Source organism: Lineus longissimus, chromosome 14 (genome assembly GCF_910592395.1).
Source record: "Lineus longissimus chromosome 14, tnLinLong1.2, whole genome shotgun sequence".
Taxonomy (NCBI): Eukaryota; Metazoa; Nemertea; class Pilidiophora; order Heteronemertea; family Lineidae; genus Lineus; species Lineus longissimus.
The window spans coordinates 15037555-15063517 of NC_088321.1; the positions used below are offsets into that span (position 1 = coordinate 15037555).

At 41.4% G+C, this 25963-nt stretch overlaps 2 protein-coding genes across 5 annotated transcripts; one reads left to right on the plus strand and one right to left on the minus strand.

Moving 5' to 3' along the window:
- Nucleotides 1-952: 952 nt before the first annotated feature.
- Nucleotides 953-8055, minus strand: LOC135498900 (probable dTDP-glucose 4,6-dehydratase). The gene is made up of 11 exons (XM_064789417.1): nucleotides 7905-8055; nucleotides 6677-6787; nucleotides 6435-6496; nucleotides 5726-5831; nucleotides 5386-5474; nucleotides 4865-4978; nucleotides 3869-4025; nucleotides 3313-3492; nucleotides 2923-3008; nucleotides 2175-2390; nucleotides 953-1738 (listed from the first exon to the last, which is right to left on the minus strand). Exons 2-11 carry the CDS (start codon nucleotides 6717-6719, stop codon nucleotides 1691-1693), a joined length of 1101 nt encoding a protein of 366 aa, XP_064645487.1. The 5' UTR covers nucleotides 6720-6787; nucleotides 7905-8055; the 3' UTR covers nucleotides 953-1690.
- A 956-nt stretch (nucleotides 8056-9011) lies between these two features.
- On the plus strand, nucleotides 9012-25188 carry LOC135499213 (ras-related protein Rab-11B-like). 4 transcript variants are annotated; one of them, XM_064789877.1, is made up of 6 exons: nucleotides 9012-9279; nucleotides 14921-15032; nucleotides 15597-15680; nucleotides 16147-16340; nucleotides 16696-16776; nucleotides 22700-25188. In XM_064789877.1, the coding sequence occupies exons 1-6, from the start codon at nucleotides 9240-9242 to the stop codon at nucleotides 22831-22833; spliced, it is 645 nt and encodes a 214-aa protein (XP_064645947.1). In that variant the 5' UTR covers nucleotides 9012-9239; the 3' UTR covers nucleotides 22834-25188. The 4 variants fall into 4 exon arrangements, with proteins under 4 accessions (XP_064645947.1, XP_064645946.1, XP_064645945.1 ...); XM_064789876.1 differs by lacking the exon at nucleotides 22700-25188 and adding an exon at nucleotides 18078-21517; XM_064789875.1 differs by lacking the exon at nucleotides 9012-9279 and adding an exon at nucleotides 13746-14297.
- The last annotated feature ends 775 nt before the right edge of the window (nucleotides 25189-25963 follow it).

Below are 25963 nucleotides of genomic sequence, written 5' to 3' on the forward strand. Positions count from 1 at the left end.
TATCAAAACAAATTAATCAAGTCATCACCGAAAAACAAAGTGAGATCATTCTTGGATAGGCTTAACCCTTTATAGAGGATATATAGCAGTCCAAAATTTAAAGAAACGGCACTCTCCGAAAGCAGTCATTGAGACCTTTCAGACAAATGGTCATGTCAATAGGTTTTGGTATTTCTTCTCTTTAGCGGAAATTTTCAGTGACACACACTTGCATAGTGCATCGAGTGTTATCTTTGATGCATAATAACAATGATTACCTGTACACATTTGAACAGGCACACCACGATTGCAATGTGGAATGCCTCATACACAGGTTTGCACCACTGGTCTAGATTTTTCGATAAACATATCATAGACAGTGTGATGAAGTTGCATGTGCTGTATTGGATCGACAGAACAAAGTCAAAACAAGAGTTTTCAATATGTTCTGTACAGATAACTCATTAAAGTTTAGGTGTGATAGAATCGAAATTAACACCACACTGTAGGCCTCTGTACTAAAAGTGAGACCATTTGGTGGAGATCAAATTCCGCTACAAACCCGATGCCAAAATGGTTCAGGTGCCTATATTCTAGCTCTCCCTCTCTCAGTTTCAAATTAAGTACATTTCCTAAATGAAATTTTAACACAAGCGCTGCACATCTCTCAATAATAGCTTGATTCTTCAAATTATGCTCTCAATATTGTGACTCAATTATGCGCAATTACATTCACTGGTTATGCCAAGTTTTATTCACTGGTTATGCTGAGTTTTGATTACTGGTTATGCTTAGATTGATTCACTGGTAATACTAAGTATAATTCACTGGTTATGCATAGGTTTTACAAATAAGACAGGGAACACTACGAATTTTAAACAGCAATGGCAAAGTCTGCCAAATAATGTCAGCTACAATACAAGTCGTTGAACCCAGATTAAAGAGGATTTCACACCATCAATTCAGTCTACTATTTACTTTTTCTCGGGCGGTGAAAATGTACCTATCATTTCCTGTTTAGAGGTCTGGCACAAATCAGTTAGCTAGATTTGGCCTGATGAACATGTAGGCAAAAGGCCCGCAATAGGGCTCCATCCAGAAACCCGCGTATGACTTGATGTTGTATCTATTGCTCCGATACAGACTGAGGGGCAGGATGGGCATAAGTTTGCTCCTGCGAAATTCTCTTTAACTAAAAATCGGCAAGACTTTTGTGATCCAAGTTTAACAATAGCGATAACAATGGAAGCAAGCGGGTTGAACCCAACACAAAGGTTTACATGTTCATGTTACTCAGTGGTGATATTTTTTATATATCGTAGCGCTTTCCACTGACCATGGTGCTTCACAACAACTGTCATTAAAGCGTCCTGTTTGTTGTCGGTTACTTTTCACCAGTCTTTCAAGAACATGAACCCTCACAAGAATAACATGTATAAATACTGGTTACCACTTTGAGGAATGTACACAAATCAACAACATCTGATCAGGCGGGGTGCCAACAATCCAAAGGTTGTGAGGGTTAGCACTGTCATCAAAACCAGACAAAAACGAAATTGTGACTTAGAAGTTTACAATAGCAATAGCACATGGAAATCAGAAGGCAATGTTTTGGCTTCTCCTTAAAGCGTTGCTTGCAGGTCACGTCCGTTTGCATTGGTGTTGGTCAACCACCTGTCCGAGTGAGACCTCGCATGGGGAAGTCAACACGTCAACTCTCATCCGGGAAAATCCCCATCTTGATGTAGTCATTTAGAACCTGAAAATACGGGAAAGTCAAATCGAAAGGTTCGTGAGTCAAGTGTTGATTAACATACTCGGGTCGTGGGTTCGACTCTCGGAAGGATCACCGCTGTTTTGTCTGTGTGTCCTTGATACTCGACCCTTAAATGCTTCGTCGTTCAAATGACACTAAAACTGCGGCCTCTTGTATGAGGTGTCTATGCCAAGACAAGCTATAAAAGACCACACCATATACCTCTGGACTCTGGACTATACCTATGGCCGAAGACACTAGGCCAATAAATCCAACTGCGCCAAGCTGAAGTGGCTTGTTAAATGTTTAGGCCTATCCCTGGCCATCAGGAGTGTACCATGGGCCATCATAGATTCTACGGTGGCGCTCAGGGTGTAACACCTCCAAGTGCAGAGCGAATGCAAAAGAAGACAAGGATATGATAGCAAAAAAAACTCACCTCTGTCAAAAGTTCCTTAGTCACGTGAGGATACAGGTATTCAAACCCTGTTGTCTCGATCTTGGACCCTTCCATGTAAAGATGCTTATTGTATAGCAACTCCTGGTCTAAGTACGGTGTAAGGGGGCTGTTTGCGATGTGTTTTTCCTGGCAAAGCTCGGCCCACGGTAAAAGATGTTTATCGTTTATATCGTCGACGACGCCGGACATATTGAGCTGGAAACAAAATGGAAATCTATTCAGAACAACATTTGGCCCGAGGAAACTTGAGATTGGGCCGAGCGAGTGGAACATATCTGATCAGACACCAGAGCATGTGATCCAGAACTGCCGACTCTGGGACACCGAGGGAATAGCCACGTGGCCATATGGTGCATCAATGGAGACTAAGCTCTGGGGATCAAGGGAGGAACAAGAGACGACAGTCAGGTTTATTATAGACATAGGCCTGGTTCTTACAGTGTGATCCTCTTGCGATGCTCCAGAACAGCCCACTCTGGGACACCGAGAGACTGGCCACGTGGTCATACGGTGCATCAATCGAGACAAAGCTCTGGGGATCGAGTTAGGAACAAGAAATGACTGCTTGGTTTTTCAGAGCATAGGCCTGATTCTGTAGCATAGTCAGAAATAAAATTGAATGATAAGATGAGTGGGAAGAGACATGGAATAGCTGAATTCATCAGCAGATCGGGAATGAGTGTTTGGTGAACACAGAGAAGGGGAAGAAGAAGATGTCAAAACTTACCCTGGCCATGTTTGACACAAGCGACCCAACGTAGTCGTGCTTTATGTTGAAAATTGCACACACCAAGTCACTCACATTACCCTGAGCTGAAAGTGGAAAAAAATGAAACCGTTTAGGTGTGATTGACACTGTAAGAACTGCCTGTGAAGAAAGCAACATCACTTGGGCATTGCTGAAAGGGTAAAAGACTGCCACCAAAGAAGAAAGCAACATAATTTTTTGATTGCTGGAAGTGTAAATGTCTGGCTGCGCAGACGAAGACAACATCATTTAGACTAAGAAGGAGATAATCCGTACCCGGAGCCTAGACCAGGGCAAGCAAAGTCTCCAGCAACACACTGCATCATAGTGCTGAAGCAGGCCCTTCCTGAATCCCAAAATGATACTTACTAGTTTCATTTCTGTCCACAAGGTGGTACACCTCTCCACTGTTGCCATGGGAACATAAATGCCAGATCCCCCTCACGACGTCCTCCACGTGGACCGTATTCATCTTCAAATCCTTCGTCCACAACATCTTCATTTTTTCCTTGATGTGTTTGTAGATGGCACCGACAACTAATCGAGGGGCTGGAAAAAAAAGTTAACAAAAAAGTTACAAAGTCACACATCCACATAGCGCTTCTCAGTTACTTATCTTTTAAAGCGCTTTAAGGATCACTGTTAACCAGCTGTCTCCAAATAAGAACTGGGTTTTCGAAGAGCATGCATCTACAAAGCATTCCTCGAACTCGACAAAACAGAAGTCGACCTCGAACTGAGAAGTGACTCAGCTGGGAGTTGAACCCACAACCCTCCGATCTCGAGCAGGATGCGCTACCACTGCCACCAAACAGGTTCTTTTACAAAGAATGCTAACTGTTGCTAAATTTACATATTTGGGGTAGCTCTTCTTGAACATTCTGTTCTAGTGTAGGCCTACTGTTTGTTGCAATTTAACACTCACTTATTCCCAATTTATCACCGATTCCGTACACAATTGCTGGTCGAATGATGACGTAATTAAGACCCTCGATGATTGACAATTCTTGTTCCACCTTTAACTTTGAACGAGCGACAAGAGTCCAGGGATCAAGTTTTAGAGAGTCTTCTGCGAACGCTGACTGAAACGATAAGAATTGAAAAGTTCGATTTCTGAGAAAGGACTTTTAAATTGACAGTTCCTTGCTAAAAGTGCTATGCCATCTCGGATTCTTCCGTTAAGGACTTTGAACTCGAACTAGAGAAAGATGGAACATCTTAGCAGGGTTTTAATCCAGTCATTTTCAGCAGGTGTCACCTGCGCTGACAGTGGACACCAATAATGAACAAAAAACTAACTTTTATCAGAACAGTCGAAACTACTCGAAACTACTCAAAACTACTCGAAACTACTCGAAACTACTCAAAAGCGTTGCGACCGTGAGGATGAAACTAATATTCCTCTGAAGTTCGGCATCTTAAGAGAGGGTGCGGCCAAGTGCTGGTGAATTTACATTTCCGTAGGGTATGACGTGCTGTGTATGTCAACCGCACGTCATGGGGCCGTCACCCGCAGCAAAAGGGTTAACAAGTTGTTTTACCGTAAACCTGATACTTGATTTCAAACCATGCCAATGGGAGACCCACTTCACACAACCCAATTCAAACTTGGACATACTTGATGGGTATGATTTGTAGGTTAAAAAGCTATCGAACACATTGATAATGTGTAATATTTTTATGAATTAATAATATATTGAGTTCAGGATAACAATTATGTCTAAGTGTAGCATGTTTTTAGAGTAACAATCACAACCACAGCTTGTAGAGAACCGCCCCAAACAAGTCTATTAACCCAGATAACAACTTCCTGATTTTTAATCAGACATTTGCTGTAAAATTGGGCACAGCTTTGTTCTCATTTTCATGGTTAAGAAAATATATTTTCAGTATTTTCAGGAAATAACTGGATTATATGTACCTTTTCAGACGACAACATCTGACCACTCGATAATTCAACGTAGCGTTTGGTTTTGAGTTTGGCGGCTTGACGAGCACACGTGACACTGAGACGGTAGACGCCATCTTCGTATATCTGAAAAATAAATTCGAAACTGAAAGGCCACGCAGCCTCAAACCTGGCGACCTTATCATGTAAGCACTGCTTGATGCACTGGGATCAACTGAGTAGGGATTATAAACAGAATATCATCTCAGGCAGATGGGGCAGATCTGCAGGCATAGGCCAGATGAATACAGCCTTTTATCAACTGCTGCTGATATTAACATGTCCACGGTGTGCAGAGAGTGGGTCAAGAAATGGAGCATATGACCAGGTCAAATTATACCAAACTGGATATTGGTTTGCTCTCCAAACACGAGGGGGAGCTAAAATGTAAATCACAACTGAGGCAACCGAGGGTGAAATGACAGCCCCAGCTGGAGTAATAACGAACGGTGTACCCCTTTGAGGGCATCTTGAAGGTAGAATATTTGACCTACCGACTCTTCCTGTCCATACTTTGTTTCGGCGGCGAGGTTTATCACAAAATCAAACGGCTTCTCGTCTGTGAACACATTCTCGACTCGACCTGAAGGAGGACAACAAATCATTATAAACACTTTCGCTATCGTCGATCAGAATTTCGGTCCAACATGTGATGATGCACGCTCTGTTAGACAGAAATACCTGTCCCTTGACGTCATGACCTTGAGTATGACAGATGGTAGATTATTCTGTTCAACTACTTGAAAGAACACCATACTGGATGCCAAGGAAATGGATGTGAGGTTGTAGTTACCCTGTGGGCAAGCTGAACTGCAAGAATTCTCTTTAACTTACTCTCCTGTATAAGATTAGCTTGTTTGAACTCCACTTTTTCAAATGCGGCTTTTTGCTCATCATTCAGCCAGGCCATGGTGGGGGGGACCTTGTCTGCTACACGAATCTACAAGAAACACAAGTTCATCTTTAAAGGGGTAAGAAATCATCAGTTTTAAACTTTTGACAGTTCAGCTTTAATTCATCAAAATTGAGATTTATAGTATCAATGGCCTAATTGACTTGTTTCAAGTACTCTTAGGCCATCAGGGTCAACAAACAGTGTTATCAGACTAAACCAAGCCACCTTCTTAGTATTCTCACTTTCAATTCATACAGAAACCCTCAATGAACTTGAGAATATCAGAACAAAATGGAGCCACAGTTGAACCTCCATAAAAAGACGCCCTTGGGACTGTCATATGCTGTCCTAAATAGAGAGGTGTCTTGATTAAAGAGGTCAAATTGAATGAAAACAAACAATTTGGGACCAAAACTAGTGTCTTTGACACAGAGGGAGTCCATAAAAGGGAGGTGTCCTCAATAGAGAGGTTTTGGTTGAAGGAGGTTCAACTGCTTACAGCCTGTCATAGTTTATTCAAACTTGCTCAAGCAAGTCTGTCTTAGAAGAAACACTTACATTCTATGTCACTCAGGGCATTAATACTGAATGCATATCATTTCATAATCAGGGGGGGACTTATGATGTCAAAATATTTCGAAAACTGACCTTATTCGCCAAGTCATTCTTGACCAAGTAGTTGACTAAATTTCGTCCAATAAACCCAACTCCTGAAATAAACACATAAACAATTAAATAAACAATTAAATAAACAATGAATAAACAAATTGGTTTACCTTTGCAACACAAGAGAGGTATGGGGAAACAAAAATAAGAAAATTTGACATATTTTACTCCCTCTGCAATGGCAGTATAGGCTGTGTAGAGCCACTTCATTTTAAAAAACTTACCACCCAGGATGAGGACATTTGGTTTTTCTCCTGCTGCAGCCATATTTCCTAACTAGTCTTGCAACGCTATGCTGTCATTCACTTTCTATTTTGTGGTACATGAATTGGTGTCTGAAAAAATAACATAGTACTGTCAGATGGGAGAGGCCCTATTAACTAGTTTGTGTAACATAATCTGACCTACCTGGCTCCTGGCTATAGCCACTCCTTAAAATTCACAAAGAGGTCTACTGTCGAGAAGAACTCCGGTGTATTCTATGCCTTCCAGCATGTCAAAGAACCGTACAGCACTGTGCCTTTAAATTATTATGCGAATGATGCCTGTATCGACTGATCCATCTCAGAATTTCACAGAGACGCTGCCTTGGTATTCATGACAGGCTTAGCGATAGTATAAATACATGTAAGCCATGACTCATACTGTCTCGGCTAGACTGTTGAGTTGATGGCTTCTTGGAGCATGGGGAGAACACCACGTCTATCCTAATCATATTGAGATGTTGAAAGATTATGAGGTCAGATTGGCAAGGCATGGTTCAAGCGAGGGAGGGGGGCTTGGGGTGTGGGCACCCCTTCTTATGGAAAATTATTGATATTACTGGTGTGTCAATTACTGTAGAACCTCTCAATTAAGGACACCCTGGGGACTGACAAGTGCTGTCCTTAATAGAGAGGTGTCCTGTTTAGAGAGGACAAATTGAATGGAAACTTCCACTTTAGGACCAAAACTATTGTCCTTAATAGAGAGGTTGTCCTTAATAGAGAGGTGTTAGGGGAGGGGAGGTCCCATTGTATGTCCATTATAAACCCTCAACTGCCGCTTCAAATTTTGTTCTGCATTTCAAGTCTATCCTAGCGGTCCTGATGCGACAACCTATGACCACAATCTTGGTATCAATTCCTCAAACAAGCGGTAGAAGTAGAGGAAAATGTTTTTTTTGGGATACGCCACAACCAGTTGGAACTACTACCCTCAGTCGCTGTTGGGTTCGGGACAAGCAGAGGCTGAGCAAGAGCAAGAGGATGTCAGGAGTCAGCTGATACTGCTAATCAGGAAACGCAATGAGGCCACTCCCCTTTTTTACGACGGGGTGGCGAGCAGGTACCCATTTGAATTTCCCCTTCAGGCCTTGAAAAGGGAAACATTGTATACCTATACACTACACATTGACTACATACAGTAAGTACAGAAACACAAATAGGAATTTGATAATGGGATTTTTCTCACCCTTAAACGTCTGTTGACGCAGAGTTTCTGGTGTCTACGTCTCTATAATAATCGTTTGAGAACTGACCACGTGCCAATAAAGACTGTCCTCCTCCGATCGAATTATTAGTGGTTTTAAAATGTGTTACTCATCAGCTGAGAGAAAATTTGTTACCCTACGATGCTGCCACCTTCAGGAACGATGATGAACTAAGCACGTAAACATTACGGCACGTGTTTGTTCATTGTGCAATTAAAGGCATAGTTATCCTACAACCAATTAGGATTAATTAGTCCAGATGTAATTAACAGTTATTAGTTAGTTGATTTACAATGTAATGTGTGCTTTATTGATCGAAGCATGGGGTATTAACGGACATAAGGTCTAAATCATGGAACTGGAACAATTCTTGGCCCTTTGTTAGGTCTCATTAGGGAGTTTTCTGTATTCATGCGCAGCTAACCGTAGTTCCTTAAAAATCATTGATTTCTTGGTCCTCACAATATTCCAGTGTTGATTTAGCAGTTGTTTTGGCAAAGACGTGTTTTTTTAAACCTAGAGTGCTATTTAATAGGCGGCTAACAAGAAACTACGCATTTTACTGTTGTTGCCGACGTATGTGTACACTGAACTTGGGATGTGCCTCGGCCCCGTGTTGAAATGCCGTCCACAGTGCCAGTTGGTGGGTTTTTCGCTGATTTGTGCAAAATTCAACATATCTCAAAAGTTCAACGGTTGACCCTCGATTTTTTATTATTTTTGTGTAGCGAAAGCAACTATCTTGGCAATATTACCATTTGGGATGGTGAACAGAGCTTATGATTTATTTAAACAAATAAAATGCCTGATTTAACATCCTGCAGAATCAGGGGAATCGGGCGTTTCCAGTGATATACGACACAAATGGGTTGTCCTCATGCAATCACTTTGGAAACGCATTATAAAATAAATGTTACGTCCTGGTAATGGGGCACGTCATCATCGCGTACATTCGGGAAAAACTCCCTAACGAGACCTTAGTGACGGTTGGCTGCCACCTTTCCTCAGAAGAGAGAACTAATCCAAAATGACTTCCGTCTTTGCGCAGAATGACGTCACGGACCTGCGCAGATTGGAGGGGCGTTATAATCGCCATATTGGTTCCTTCCGGGGATTTGTTTTGCTATTCGTAACTCCGATAAATCCTTGGATATCACCGTCATCTTGGCGATTATTGTAAAATTGAATCAAAAAAGTGAAACAAGAAGTAGTTTTCTATCCATCATAAGACTTAGTTTTGCCACCAATTGTGTAAAACATCCTCTATAGGAGGCTAGAATTTCAGAGGTCCCCATAGATTTGGGATACTGAACAAAATGGGCACCAAGGATGACGAATACGATTACTTATTCAAAGGTGAGTTAGGTGACTTGGCGTCGCGTTTTTTCATAAAATAGACGCCCTATCATAATGTAAATGGTAGCAACTTTGCCTCTATGAATGCTATCAATGTTTCTGTCAAAGATGTGCTTCAGTAGCGAAGTTGTTGTAGTTTCTAGACGCATCCGGAAGCCCTGTCAGGTCAGTCGCAGTGTCAAAAAAAATGTTTGTATTTTATTTTGAGTAATAAAACGACGATCGTGCAACAAGTCCAATGAAATGGTCAAATCCAGACAACTGGCTGAAAATAGACGATGTCTGTAAAACATCTCCTCAACTCCAGCAAAGTTGGATAGTAGCTAGCTGCTATACTTTGGCTATCGCATAGGCCCTAGCAATAGGCCTATACGGGTATGACACTTTTATAAGAAGTTGGCGCTGAAGTTGCAACAGTACACTTTAGACAATGGGAGACTGCTAAAATGTGAAATCTGCCAGCTGGCAAAGCGAGGATGCAATCATTCCCAGGCCATCTTCTTGATTGAGTGTCGTATTATAATGATTTACCGCTCTGCTTCATAGGCCTACATCACTTTACATCAGTCAGAGGAAGTCGCTGCTAGCCCAAACAAACCTAGGCCTATACATGGTATAGTATAGGCAAAACGAACAAAAGATCATGTGGTGTGCAACAATGTAGTCTTTTGTTTGCTGCTTGTTTGTTGTGGTCAGCAGTGGCTTCCTTCACCCTGTATAAAGGGTATCTATACAATACATACAACAAGTGAAATCTACAAGACGTCAGACTGCACTCAGATTTGCGTACTACCACATTTGATGTCTGATCTGATCAATTGACATCTTGATGGATGTCATTGTCTAATGGAATTTTCTGACTAATTCCTGCTGTTTATCATATCATTCAAGACAGTTGAATCATAGTCATCCAGTCTGGGTTTCATAGTTCTAGTAACTCGGATGAAATCCAGGGAGCATTTTTGCTCACAACCCTAACTAAAACTAAAATGAAGGCACAGTAGCAGAATGGCCGATGGCGTATGAGACATTGGGCCAAAGAAATTTGTGGTGGAGAGCGTTGACTGTCATACACATGAATACGACTGATCGATCATAGTGTTGTGGATTGAACCTCTGTCAATATCAGGCAGACCTAGTCAATCCAGTTACACTGACGGCTGTACACTGTATTCCATTTACTTCAAGTTGATAGCCCTACATATAGACCTATTGTGGCCTAATTTATTTGCATGCTTTGCATACTTCCTGCAGGCACAGTTAATAATGCCGTACACTTGACTATTAATTCAATTGTGTACAGTAACAATGTGGAATCATTGCCCATGTCCTTCAATCAGCGCTTGTGTAATAGTACTTGTGACATGTTGCAGTAGTAAGTACAAGAGCCACTGTGGTTCAGTGGATCGGGTGACTGTAGCAGTCAAGAGGTCCCTGTTTCGAACCCCACAGTTGGCGTGAGACTCATTGCCTTGCCTAAAAAGGGCGATTGAGTAACGCTGATTGAGCTCCTCATCTGAGGTGTCTTGACAGCCTTTGGCCTCGAGACCTGCCAGCTTGATAAACAGTCATGTATTGCCCATTGATCTTTCCTACTAAGACAAACAAGGACCCATGATATTTCATCTAGCATTTGAGGCTGTCGAAATGTTACCAAATACATCATGTAGGCCTACTTCCCTGTTTGTTTTAATGTTGGTTTATGTGTCATGTTTCATGTATGACATGTATTCGGAAAACTTGAAATGAACTTGCAAAGAATAAAAAGATCTTAAGGTTGTCCTCAAGCCTGTTGTATGTACGACTTCCTTTATGTCTGTATGACTTCCAGTTCAGACTTCTGTGGGGCTGTTGGGGAGGAAGGTGTATTGTTAATTTCAGGTCCGTTCAGTTTGTGTACAGTTTGTATAGGTTGGTGATTGCGGTTTGTACTCCGATTGCGAGTAGCTGCAGCTCAGACCTGTAATTGATACAGACACCCAACTCAAGTGGAGCTTGAAAGTTTAATCATGAATTTAAAGGCTACTGCATTTCCCAGTCGCTGTGGCTAATCAGAATTTCGACCCAGCACCAGCCCTGGAAGATGCGTTCTAATCATGTCTCAAATGACAAGGCATTATGATCAGAAGTCTAGTATTGTATTGTCGGATTAAAAAGCAGTCTCTTTCCTAACCCCTTGTGTAGTATCATGTATGTCGGTGTGTGGGTCGTACAGGTCCCTGGATTCATCAACAGGTGTGATTCATGGATATAACATGTTTTAGGATGCGATTGGATTCTTGCATGATGGATCAATCTGCCTTTTGAACGGGTGATTATCACCACTTCTGTTGCAATTTCAAATTGCATCGCACAGCCTGTCTTACCACTTCTCGATTGTTCTGCATTGATCTGTTTTTGAACAGACAATCATCAAAGTTCTATTGCATAGTAGGGCTCGTCTTGATGCTGCACAGGCTGTTTTCTCATGTTCTGCACTTTGATCGGGTGATTATCACCAGTTTTATTGCATGAGTGACAGGGCTGTCTGGCTCCTGAACCAATTGTTCTGCATTTATACTGCATCTAAGTGGTTTTGAACAGACGACTATTGCCACTTCTATTGCATGGCAGGGCTAGTCTGGCTCCCACAAGGATTTCTCGAGCATTGGCCCTCAGGTTGGGTTGCAGAAGTGATTTGCACAGTCAGTTCTTTTGCGCGGCAGGGCAAGTTAGGCTGCTACATGGATCATTTTAGCAAAGGTCCTCAAGCCAGGTGCTTCAAACGGGTGTTTATTTGATCAGTAAGTCCAGTTCTGTTGCATGGCTGGTCTTATGCTCTGGTTCAGTGAACTACTGGTTGACCTATTTAAAAATAATATTGCTGTAATTTCCAAAAATAGAGGTCTGAAAAGTACAAAAGGCTACCACTTGCCAAACAATGGCTTTAGTGCTTTACAATGAGTCATGGTATGGACTCGTCAAGTGAACCCAACTCAAAACTTCCAGGTTGGAACTACATGTAGATTGATTGAAAGAATCTATTTGTCAACGCTATGTTTAGCTGTAACAAGGTGGTACGCGTGTATTGATATTCATAAACCAGGCGGTGACCAGTGTGTTATTGATTACTTGAATGATTGGAATCCAGGAATTGTTAGTGTATTTCATCTATTTGCACCAAGGACATATTCCGATGGATTGGGTGGGAACCTGTTTCTGAATGATGGGTGCTGCTCCTGTCTGTTGGCTGTCAAACTACAAATGTCAACAAATGTCACCTGTTTTCAATCAGAAGTTGAACGTGATTATGCCATCCACTCATCATGTTGGTGAAAGTTGCGTCTGCATTTGATATCGAATTGTTTGTTTACATTGAAATCGACCTCTATAATCAGAACACCTCTAAATTAAGGACGGAACTTGTCAATCCAATGGCCCAGGGTGTTCTTGATAGAGAGGTTCTGCTGTTTTTGTTCACTGCTTGGACGAAACTGATTGAAAAGAAAATGGTGAATGGGACAACCGAGTGCCAGTGGGCTGTGACAGAGTTGTCCCCTGCTGCCCCCTTTTGGGCAGGTACAACATCGCAGGTATAAACATAATCAGCCCCAAGCTTTGTTCAACAAATATGAGTCATATGGATTTTTGTCGGTGAAATAATACACCTCCATGTGGCGTATTGGTTTATGAATCAGATTGAGATAAACTGGAATGACATCGTGCTTTATACGGCTCTGATGGCATACGATCCGTTATTGATCGTATAAATGGGCTGTGTTTTATAAAGCTGTTGCATTGAAAACTTATCGAAGTTGCAATATGTGGCGTGGGATCCGTTGATATTTGCTATAGATTCACAGCACGGGATACACATGGAGAGGACATTTGTGTAATTTACACTTGCATCTAGTATGGTGATACTCTTCATGTAGTTGAACTGCTGTCGGGAGACACTCATGTTTTTTGTAACTCAGGAAAATTCATTATACTGAAGTGACATTGGATCTACATGTATTAATATTTCTCTGTGTATACAACACATTGTTAGACATTTTTTGTGGTGGATATTGACATTTAAAATCCACTTCCGTAGTGTGCCATCACCTCCACTGCTTTCACCTTTTTGAGTTGAGACAGCTGACTCAGGTTGGATCCAGTTGTGCCATTCCTTTCTGGATTTTAACATGAAATTCGCCTTGGATGAACAGTCATGCACTAATTTTGGGTCTTCGGGTTTGAGTTCACTGTGAGGACATTTTAGTTGACCTTTTTGCTGGTCTCCGTTGATCAGATCAGACCCCCCAGACCCCTCGAGACCCCCCCCCCCCCGCCCGACTGGTGGTGTGTTGTAATCTGGCCGACTTGAACCACTTCAGTACTTGAACCACTTCAGTACTTGAACATTCCCAGGATTTCTCCTCTTCTATTTGTGGATCAAAACCTGAATGACCAATTAGTTTTCACCATTGAATACTATACTATACTAATTGGATTATATTCAATTGGCCGTCAATCAAGGATATAATTGACTGTCAATCAAAGCCAATTAGTGCTCCACTAATCTGGTATCACTTTTCCTGTGATTTTCTAAAATCATTCAGAGGACAGGGTGTGTTAGGGAATAAGATAGGTAGGACAGAAATATCATTTTCATCATTCCTAGACAGAGGCCTACATCACATGTTGCCTTTTGATAAGTTTGTGACGAAGACATAGAGATTTTGAATTCAGCATTTCTTATGATTTGAGAATGAGATCATATCTGCTCAATTTCAAGAACTAAATTCAGGGTTCCAGCGATTTTTCTGAGGGAAAATCTTTTTCGGTGGATAGAGTATACTATAGCTGACCTTCGAAGAAAAACTATTAGTTCGTTACTGTAAAATTCCTGATGTTGTCCAATTCGACTTATCACCAAGTCCGCAGCAAACACGTCTCGCCAAAACAGCTGCGTAAAACCAAAATGGTGGATTACACGACACGTTATACGGCGAACCAGCTGTATTGTGATGAGGATTATCACATGATATGGAAAGGTACGCGAGTTCGCGAGCAGGGACTTCAAACTTCTTTTGGGTGCCTGGCCATAGAAGGGTTCTTCACAGGGTTTTCTCTGGTAGGGTGGTACCCTTGATATTCGAGTTTTGCCAGTGTCTAACACAACAGGTGGCCAGCAATTAAAGGTAGAGTGGCCCTCTAAAAACCCTCTACTAACTCCTAGAGTAAGGCAGCCTGGCTCTTCTAAGGTAGGGTGGGCCGCCCTGACGAATGGCCTATGGAGAACACTGCCAACCTAATAAAAGTGAAGTGTCTATTTAGGCTGAGCAGTGACGTTGGAAGGACAGTCATTTTGGATTTCAGTCTGGGGTTTTAAATCATTTCTCCCTATTGCAGTTATAGTGATTGGCGATACTGGTACTCACAAAGCAGACCTCATCCACCAGTTTTGTAAAACAGATAATAAAAAAAAGACAATTGGCGTTGATTTTTGTACTCGGTATGTCACATGATTCGGAATTTTGACACCCGACACCTGTCACTTTCTCCTGAACAATCCCACCTCTTTCTATAGCTTTTATTCTGCCCCAAGCGGAAGGGGTATACCTCATGATTACCGAGTGACGCTTGATTGATCCCACCTTCCCGTTATGTTTTGCAGTTGTGCTAATAGGGGACTCTGGTGTCGGCAAAAGTAATCTATTGTCCAGATTTACGAGAAACGAATTCAACTTGGAGAGCAAGAGCACAATAGGAGTAGAATTTGCAACTAGGTAAGTGATTGATATTAGTTCATGAACCCACCACTAGGGGGTACTCTTGCATTATGCTTCAAGCCTTCTCCCTGGAATATCGTCCTCCTGCGCTTATCTGACAGCCCTACGTCCGAACCATTCTAAACATCCTTAGGCATTCCCTCTGGAGTCTCCTCTTAGACCTCGGAAAAAATCCATGCTATCTTATCTGCCTCTGTTTGAGGTGCACCTCACCCAAATTGATCTAATTCTTCTGTAAATATAGTAGAACCTCCCTTAGCAGATACCTCTCTATTGAGGACACTAGATTTGGTCTCAAATTGGTCGTTTCCATTCAATGTTACCTCTTATCAGGACACCTCTCTATTGCGAACAGCACCTGTCAGCCCTGCGGATGTCCTCCTTAATGGAGATGTTCTACTGTAAATGTGTTCAGTTCATGAGAAATCTAGATGTCGTGAAGTAGTGAAGAACTCCCGAATGCAGTCAATAAGCAAACTTCTGACTCCATCTGTGGTTCAGTGTCTACCTAGTTATTCCTTATACAGAGCGTCATGAATTGTTTTGTATCTTGTTCTTCAGGAGTATACAAGTAGACTGTAAAACTATCAAAGCCCAGATATGGGACACAGCGGGACAAGAGCGATATCGGGCTATAACTAGTGCGTAAGTATCATGTGACACCCTGTACACGGTTGTAAGACTATCACAGCCAAGATCTGACGGGACACAGCGGACAAAAATGATATCAAGCTAACAAGTTTGTAAAGTATAGACGAATTCGAAGAAGTTTGTTTTGGTGCTGACCAGTCATGCGTTTCATCTTGAACAGAGGATTGCCATGTCTGTAGGCATTGTCCGAAGTAGCAAGCCACCTGTTTCTTTAAAGAGTAGGCCAACCCAATAGACAACTTTCTGACATAATTACATCGCATGTGTGACCTGGTCACTGCAAAACTAGGTGCATGTCGCACAGAAGATGAGCCTAAATGACACCGGGAGACAATGGCAGAATCCTCGGACTTCATCAGAGGCAGAGCAACCTGTGCCTGGTTTTGTTCTGAAGGGTCGCAGATGTCCGCCTGGAATGATTCCTCTGACGCGTGTCTAACTCCCTATCTTGTCCTTTCAGATATTACCGAGGAGCTGTAGGGGCGTTATTAGTTTACGACATCGCCAAACATTTAACGTATGAAAACGTCGAGCGATGGTTGAAGGAATTACGCGACCACGCCGATAACAACATTGTCATTATGTTAGTTGGAAACAAATGTGATTTACGCCATCTGCGCGCCGTACCGACAGAGGAGGCTCGTGCTTTTGCCGGTAAGAATGAGCAGATATTGCACAATCAGATCCCCTAGGTGAGAGTGGTCGATGTTGAAAGAAATATCCTTGCCCTCCCAACTGACTTCTACTTCAGTGTTCTCTCTAAAGGACAACCTCTCTATCAAGGACACTAGTTTTGATAGAGAGGTTCACCTGTACTTGTACAGTGGAACCCCTCTTAGCAGGTACCCCTCTATTAAGGACACTTGTTTTGTTCCCAGATTGGTTGTTTCCATTCAATGACCTCTTTAATCAGGACACCGCTCTTAGGGACAGCACTTGTCAGTCCCGAGGCTGTCCTTGATAGAGAGGTTCTAATGTAATCTATAACGTTTCCCTTCTTCTTTTTCAGAGAAGAATAACTTATCATTTATTGAAACCTCCGCTTTAGATTCCACGAATGTAGAGGCTGCCTTCCAGAATATCTTAACAGGTGAGTTGATTGATTGACATGGAAACTGACATAAATTGATTGACAGATGGGCGGAGCTAACCTAATGGTGATTGACAGATGGGTCGACTGAGGAGCTACAATTGCACCAAGACTGTAATTGTAGCACCTCACCTGATCTGTCATGTTTCTGATGGACCCAGTAATGCCCTCTATACAGGAAGTGTGTATGAGTTATGATGGCCGTCAGAAATTCACATACTTCCTGAAGCAATCCCACAAGGACTGGAGGCTCTATTTTCTGAGATGAAATTTCAACATTTTCCCTCAATTCTGTTAGCTATGTAGGCCTTCCTGCCCCAATGTAGATGCTCAACTGACCAACTAGGGCCTACATGGCCTTTCCTTAAGTCCTTGTTCAACTTTACAACACTTTGAATAAAATATTTTGTCAGAAAATAGTGATATCAGTCCTTGGAGGGTAGAGAATAGCAGCACTGCACGTAGTCTAAATAAACTACATTTGAGCAGTTATTACTGACCACCTGGCGTGTTACTAACAAAATCCATGCTGCATGTAAAATTCGCTCGAGAGAAAAAAATTGTAAATTTGTGAAATTTCCGCTGTTTGCTTGAAATTTGTGCATTTCAGAGTTAATTCGGAATGAATTGAGTGTTATGTGTGCATAACCCTGTATTATGTGCATAAAGGCTCTAACCATATTCGTGGCATTTCTTTATGAGTTGCATCCTATGCTTTGAACCCTCGCCCTTCAAGGACTGAAATTTTAAAATTTATCCCGAAGCAAAAACATTTCATCGTCAAACTGAAAAGTAACATTCCTGTGGTGTCCAAGTAACGCCCTCATTGGGAGATTTCAAAACTACAGCCCTTGAAGGGAACTAGCTCAGTATTCAGGCTTTCTGTCCTATTAAATTAGTTTGCTGTCTCTTATAAACGGGATTCCCCATTCTGTTTCTCGCCACCTTTGGAGATTGCATGTTCTCCCAAGAAAACTTCGACGTTCAAACTTTCTGGTCGTCGAAAAATATCCATCCTGAAATAGTCTGACAAGTCTTCTTAGCAATGCCATTTCAGAGGAATCCCCATTCTCCATATGGGAAAACACATGAGCTATAAAAGACACCCAGATTTTTTTTAATCTCGGAATTTAAAATCACAAAATATGTAGGCCTACTTGTAATGATTTTCATAGCGCCCCTTGATATAGGCCTACTTGGTATAGAATATTTTTGATCAAATTTTTTCCAACAATTTTTTCGTTGACTCAAATTTTTTGTTCCATCTTCTGCATGCGTTTGTTTTTCTCGTCCCGTGACAGAGATCTACCGGATTGTTTCTCAGAAGCAAATCCACGATTCACCAGGCGACGACGACCAGCTTAGCACGAGCGTACAACCGATTAAAGTGGAACCGACCGAGCCGGGCGGCAGCCAAAAACGTGCGTGCTGTAGTACATAATCTGAAGACAGGGGGCGCCATTTAGAAATCCCAGAGGAGAGCAGTTACTGGATTGATGATGTGTGTGAAAAGTGCGATTGATCGAAGACTTGTTTGGGACTGTACTGACTTGAATGTAACCAATTAGTGCAAGGACACGATTTGTGGAAGACGGATTTTCTGCCAGGGAAATTTGGCTCGCTTGACTCTGTCACGAACTTGACAAACTGACCGTTTTTGGAACCAAGTTGTGTCCGTCATTTAAAATCTGCTTTTTTCTGCCCGAAATTTTTGTAAGAACCTTTGTTTGGCACTCAGCTACGTCGGGTCGAGATGGGGTGGGTTTTTCAAATTCGACACTTGTTGAAAGGTCTGAGGGGCGCTGACAGTTTAACCTAGATCAAATAGATAACCATGCAGAAAGGGTGAGTGTGATATGGACTCGCTATGTGGCTGGGTTTTGGTTACCATGGCAACAGCAGTGATCGACATTTGTAAACATATGGGCGCCATCTTTCGAGAACATTTTTGAGAATTCACAAATCGGTAAACTTTTCATTCAGATCTCACATCTGCTCAGGTTACTCCATACAGCTTTCCTTTCCTTTAAATTTTTTCCTCAAGAAATGTTTTTTAAGAATTGACATAAAAGCATGCTCAAAGATGCCATCCCATTTTAAGGTCCTGTCTTTGCTGTCGGTGATACCTTATCTCACCAGTCGATTTTAATCTAACTCCTTTAATTTATTGTAATGGACAAAGACCATTTAACAGATGATTTGTTGCTTTAAAAAAAGTTGGCTGTGAGCATATGAGGTAACATAGTGTGAGCTCCATAGTGTCTCTTAAGACACTAGTCGTGCAGTGTATACTGTAGGAGGAAACTGGGTAGCCCGGAGGAAACTACACTGTCGAAGAGAGTCTCTCCTGTAATGTTAGTGTACTCAGTACTGGGATTGAACGCAGGGCCACAGAGGTGACTGGTGTAGATGTCACCTTTGCCAATGCCGACAGCCCTTGCCTCGTATTTGAAAGAATCGTTTCTTGGCGCAGATGCCTTTCGAAACAAACTTTGAAATTGTACCAGAAAGATAAAACGGCTGGTTGTTTGATCCGCGTGGCACATTGTCCGAATGAATAAGAAAGTTTCTGTAATATAACATGATTTTTTTATAATCAATAATTTATATTCCAAGTCAACGTGTTTCTGTTTGTGACACCCCTATTCTACAAAGTGGTTTTGTCCTCATCAAATCATTTGTTTATGTTTGGTTGGTCCATTTTGGGAACTAAGGGGTGCCTGGTTGTGTATTGCTCTGCATTGGCTGAAGATGTTTTGTTGGTTTGTGGTTTTGACACCAGATGGCTACAGCGATATGTGATGTGTTTTGAAATTGCAGGGTATGGATTAATAACAAGAGAAAAGAGAAAATGTGCTATTAAGTGTGGAAAATGTGGATCTCTTGTGTGTTTTGTCACATTCCGTGCCATCTGTTGTCCAAACTCATAACCAGCCAACACGGTCAACAGAAGTTGGAACAAAATGTCCAGAATTTGCATCTGTTATATGCATGCGCATGTATCCATAGTTACGGCTTGTTTACCTATCAATGTGCATGCGTAACTGATTGCAAAATCTGGACATTTTCAAAAGTGACTGTAACCTAACATCCCAGAATGCATTGCTGGTGTAATCTGATTGGTTGAGAAGAAAGCTGGGACGGCGACATATCATCATAAAGTCATTTTGCATACGGACAGACATTGTGTAAATACGCTTATAAATTGTATCAAATCAACCTTTTAGTCTTTTCATAGCCAGAATTTGAAGTATGCACTCCTGCACTTCAGACCTGCTTCAGTTTTACAGAAACACTGAACTACACCACAGTAGAACCTCTCTATTAAGGACACCATTGGGACTGACAAGTGCTGTCCTTAATAGAGAGGTGTCCTGATTAGAGAGGTCAAATTGAATGGCAACAACCAATTTGGGACCAAAACTAGTGTACCTAATAGAGAGGTTGTACGTAATAGAAAGGTATCCACTAAGGGAGGTTACACTGTACTATTGTCTTTAGGCTGTTGTCAAGCAGTCTAACAATTTTGCACAGCGGGGCAATCACACTTTGCCACTATAGTTTCGTCTTGGCTATGAAATGGTTAAAAGTTTGAAAACCTGTACGCTATATTTCATTTGTATAAACTCGCGCCATCACCGCGAACTAATGTTAATGGCGGTGATGTGAACTTTGATTTAGTGTCCGCTAAAAGCTTGAAATCCTGTACGCGATTTTTCATTTGTATAAACTTGCGCCATCATCGCAAACTAATGTCATATGCGGTGATGTGTGATTTTTATGAAATGGCTGTAACATATTTATTTAATTTGTGAAATTGCTAGTACTCTTGAAAGTTTAGGATTAGCCCCTGTCTGTGCTTGTTTTTGTCTTAGAGGCCTTTAGGGACTGTGTGCTTTCAAGGATATCCCCCCCCCAAAAAAAAAATTGGTAAAAACGTAACAAAATTAGGATCAACTTAGTACCATGCTTCTATTCATTCCAAGCACTTCGAAATGAATACCTACGTTATTGGGCTTGTTATTCATTTCAGAATTGCGTAAAATTTACAAGAGTTTGAAAGAAATTTTTAAGACAATGTTCATACAAGAAGGGAGTCAGTCCTGAGGGGGTTAATTTTTCATCCTCGAAATAAAATAAAACTTATCTGGTTTCTGGGTTACGCTCTGTGATTTGTAAAAATTTTGCACTGAATTTTTTGCTGTTTTAAGAAAAATATAATTTAGGTTCTTAGCTACTGTATTTTGTGTCCACACGACTGTTAACACTGGCATCAGTTGGCCACCTAGTGGTAAAGCTCTGTAGTTGGGGAAAATGACGGATTTTCTGGTAGGCTTTGTTTTTGGGACCACTGGAATCATTCCGTGACACCCTCCTCCCCCCCCCCCCCCCCCCCATCAGGCGTTCTCTGCCACTAAATGGAACCAAATTGACTTTGTTAAAGTAGTTTGAATAATAACCTCATTGTGATTTTATGCTTGAAAGTCTGCGATGACATATGAAGTGAATGTTTTGTTCTGTAGTCAGAAGTATTGAACACATCTGATCCGTCTTAACGCAACATCACACTGAAGTTATTCCAATCCAACTTTTGACAAAATAAGACCTGTTAGTTTCTGATTTACCCACTAGGTGAAGCACAGTGCCACCAATTTCTGCTTGGTGGCAGCACTGAACAGTGTTATTTTCCTTATGTACAGACTTATACTAGTGTAATAATAAATAATTGAATTGAATGGAATTCAGAATGCCTTGTTTTCCTGCCTTCGGCGATAAATGTCCTACAAAAGAAAACAATCGACGGCAGTCTGAAAGTTGGAACAGGAAGGAATCCGAAATTCATTGGATTTCACCCAGAACAAGAAAGGGTCTACTGAAATGTGGAAGTCAGAATGTCAGAAGTTTGAATCATAGCCCGTCTTTTTGGTGAGATTCCTACTTCTAATAGATTTAGAAACGGAGGAAGCATGTTTAGTTAAGGACCAGAAAGTGAATTTAGCCCATTAGCAAGTTGACCCAGTCCGGTCGACCTTCCCCCCTTCCACCCCAAGTTATGCAGCAATGCTTGGAGGAACTCGGCAATGACAGTTTAAGGAAACAATCGTCCTATTCATGGAGCTTCAGCCATGGACCGTCCATCCAAACAAGGTCTGAGCTTTTCATTTGATTTTTTCATTGGTCTGTGTTTTTCCTCCGAATAGCTTCAGTGGTTCAGAATTTTCTGACGTGGCGCATGGCTCGGTGTTGGTAGATATCGCTAGGCAGCCTTTGCTTTGCTTTGAATTGCACTATGTTTTCGCCATAATGTTAGCTGTAGAAATTGACATTAATGACAAGTTCCTCTTCTATTCTAGCCGTCATGTCAATTTTGTTACCATCTGTTCCCCTGCTAGTCTTTGCTTTTAGCATGCACGTAGATTAGTTCAATCCTTAGTGTTTTTTACAACTTTCTGCATTGTCCTTGCTCTAGATTCACCCATTGTAGTAATGTACCAAACCCTTGAAAAGTTTAGGTGCCTGTTGCATCATGAAAAGAATAGAAAAAAGTAAAAACTAGAAAACAAAATTCTCAAATTTTTTTCGTGTCTATCTCAATCCATTCTCAAGCAACTGACAAGTGTCATATGTCATTTTAAAGGTAATTTATTGCATGGTCTGCTCTTGTCAATAACTCAATATCTGTCTTTGGCGAAAGTGCCTACTTTAGCCTGAGCCTGTCTCACATTTGAGTGGACATTTTCTTACTTGGGTCTCATGTTTGCCAATAAGGGGGCATTTTGAAAGTATTGCATGTCGGGATTGCCTCAAATTTTCACAATCTTGGGTCGTGGAAACTTTTAAAAAAGATTTAGAGGGATCTTGCATGACTTGCGGCCTGGTTTCGCAAACAGACTAAACATCACATCCCTTGTTTCTTTTTCAGAAATCTATCGCATAGTCTCACAGAAACAAATCCGTGATGGATCCGACACAGAATCGCCGGGTTCGAACAGCCAGCCCATAATTCCGCTGACGGATTCGAGTTCGGACAGGAAGCGGCCATGTTGCAGTACTTGAATCAACCAAGAAACCAATTGTAAACGATTTTTAAAGGGGAGATCCAAACGTAAATTGCAAAGGGAAAACTGTGCACCAACTTTTTTTTCAAGAGTTGAAGACTATAACCTTTTCGCTGAGGCAGCCATTTTTTGGCCAGTGTCATCTTGTGCCGACAGTGAATATCAATACTAAATAATGAGATTTCTAAATCTGTACAACCAAAACTATTCCAGTACCTTCTACTCTAGTGTTGCCAGCTATACTATGAGGCTGAAACGAATGTTCCCTGAATGTATTAGACATGTTCAGAGAGGGTCGACCAAGTGCTGTTGAATTGAAATTTGGTGGGGCATGACAGGTTATGCACGTCTTGGGTAGCGAAAGGGTTAAAAGTCATGGTTTTGTCGGATGCTTTGAGGTACAATTCCTTTAAATCAACAAAGTTTCAGATATTTGAAGTTGTGGTCAATTCCATTGGAGGTCGATTCATTCTGTCGGTCAATGCCAAATTCAGTACTGAAGGTGTAAAATGTAATTTCATAATATCGTCAATTCATAATCTCTGCTTTGCCTACAGCGCATTTTGAAAAATAAAAACAAACCTCACCCTCAGGTGATAAATAATCAAGGAGAATGTACATAGATCTGTTGATTGTTAGGATGTGGGGCAAGGTTTGTTTTCATTTTGGAGCAAATACATTGTAAATGCTGTGCTTTATGTGCGTCTTCCAAATGTGGAAATTTTGGGCCGTTGTCGATTTCACCCTATCCGAACGCCATGACAAGACTGACATTCCGGAAACTTTCAAACTCATTGTAAGCCGTGTATTTTGTTCTCAATTTTGACAGCCTATGTTGTGTTTTTCTCAGTTTTTTTCTCAGTTTTGTCTGATATACAATTCAACTCCTTTCGTTGGTCCAAAATTTTCATCATGCATTCATCTTTTTCAAAAGTTTGGCGCATAATTTTTCAAAAAGTCAATGTAACCATAGCAACATTTGTTTCCATAGCGACTGATTATTTGGTTGCCTTAGCAACTGCTCAAATGGTGATCTTAATGTACCCTATAGTACTGAGTAGACTCTCCTGAAACTGTAAATGGGATGGTCCACTTTGAGTTCAGAGGGTGGATGGGTTAATGAATGTATGTGCTTTTGTAATATGTAAAAACTATATATATGGTAAAGTATGGCACCGTATCAAGTCAGTCACTTCAAAAATTCTTTGATGGCTGAACAGATTTTCAAAGAAATATCTGTTCTCACTTCTCATTTTGTGAATGAGGCTCATTGTCAACTGGACCTGGGGATTGTGAATTTGCATTTTTGTTCAGCCATCAAAGTGCTTCTAGCAAATAAACTGGCATATGTAGATATGTAGATTTATGTAATTCATTTTAAAATTTTGAACTAATTTGCACAGTAGGCTTTAGGGGTTACGTTTTTCAAAAATAGGGAAAAAATGGTTTACATTGCATCTCAGGTGTATGTTGGGATTGCAATGCAAAATTGTTACGCTTTTAAAAATGTGTCTTGTCCAAATGATCAATTTTCTTCAGAGGTTATGAAGTTTTCAGTGATCAAATTTTTGATTTCGATTTCCAACTTTGATTTCTTCTGTTGGACCTGTTGTCAAGTGAAGCTGGGCTTGGTCCATTCTTAACGCCATCATAACAATCAAGTTTGGAATGCAAACATGATCTATTTCTCATTGTACTCAGCATGAGTACACTCCCGACGCAGTGGACCGGCCTCGTTCCTCACCATAAGGAGACCAAATAAGGATGACGCAATGGGCTGCCCAGGGAGTCTAAGCACGAGCAGCTACATAACCTACTAGCCACAAATGATCTTGGCGGCATAGGGCTTGATTGATAAGGGTTCACTCCGCAGTAAGGGGCACACTGATGAAACACATGGAAAACACCAATTGGGGACCAAAGTAAGTGTCCTTAGGAGAGAAGATGCCCTGCCCTCAAGGAGGTTTTTCTGTAGTTCAATGGATTTGCCATTACAATCAACATTACCCACTAGCTCGTCCGCGGGGAAAGCTGAATGAAATGTACATCACTTGATATGGACTAATGGCCCGTGTCCTTGACACTAGGGCACATTAACACAGGTTTACAGGCTGTTGGCATAATTTGATCATACCAACCAGTGTTCCATTTCAATCACCTCCGACCTGGGTGCTAGCTTGTGGGTAATGTCGATTGTTGTGGTCAAATCCAAGTATTTCTCGCGAGTAATTGTCAACCTTGGCTAACATTGGCCTGTGAAACCTGCTCCAGTCTTGTCAACCAGTCCATTCTGTACATGTATTTGTGTTTCTGGCATCATTTTCGTATCTATTTGATCATTAAAATCTCTATATCCAAATATTGTTGTCTTTTTATTATTGCACTAACAATGGCATCTGACGATGTGTAGAAACTCACTGCTCCCACCATGCGTTGTGAAACTAACCAAAGTCATCTAATTCAGAAATCCACTGTCAAACCAGTAGCTTAGTTCAGAGGCGTCTGTCCTTGCCTAACACTACATGACACAATACCATGCTCTTCATCCATCTTTCCTCCACATGAGGTGAGCACAATGGCCCTGGCCATTTCATTTTCAATATACTCCGCCTCTCGAAATACGACATAGGAGTGAAGAAAACCTGATGTCAGGATGCATCTGATGGGGAATCTCAGTGTCTAATACTTGTCTAGTGATTGACTGGGCCTTATCATCTTGACCAACAGGTGATTGCTCCGTTACCTCCGAATATCCAGGTATATGAATATGCCACCCCTTCACCGCCCCCAAAAACTTGTGCCTGAATTGAGATGCCGGGATAATAAGACAGTTTAAGTTACTTGCCCCTAATGCAGTAATAAAGAGATAATAAATCCATAATTATATGACAGTGATTGCACCCCACCCCCAAACACACACGCACACCCCACTCCTAGAACGGACACTAACCAGGCGGGTTAACTAAACTCTCTTATTCACTCATGACCACATGTTGCGCAGTTCAAATTATTCCCGCCAAAAAACTTGAACAATTTCTCACTCAGCTGCCTGGTTTATATCAGCACCGATGGTGGCGCTCAGGTCACATTATCCCGACTTGGGTCTAAAAATAGATTTAATGAGAAAA

Bases quoted from the DNA above. Each gene is read 5' to 3' on its own strand.
- LOC135498900 (XM_064789417.1), bottom strand. From the start codon at position 6,719: ATGGCTGCAGCAGGAGAAAAACCAAATGTCCTCATCCTGGGTG. The intron at 4,979-5,385 runs GTAGGTCAAATA...TTTATTTTTCAG, and splicing joins AGTATGGACAGGAAGAGTCG to ATATACGAAGATGGCGTCTA. The intron at 3,493-3,868 runs GTGAGTGTTAAA...TTTTTTTTCCAG, and splicing joins CGGTGATAAATTGGGAATAA to CCCCTCGATTAGTTGTCGGT.
- LOC135499213 (XM_064789874.1), top strand. From the start codon at position 14,153: ATGTTGTCCAATTCGACTTATCACCAAGTCCGCAGCAAACACGTCTCG. The intron at 14,298-14,920 runs GTACGCGAGTTC...TATGTTTTGCAG, and splicing joins TTATCACATGATATGGAAAG to TTGTGCTAATAGGGGACTCT. The intron at 16,341-16,695 runs GTAAGAATGAGC...CTTCTTTTTCAG, and splicing joins GGAGGCTCGTGCTTTTGCCG to AGAAGAATAACTTATCATTT.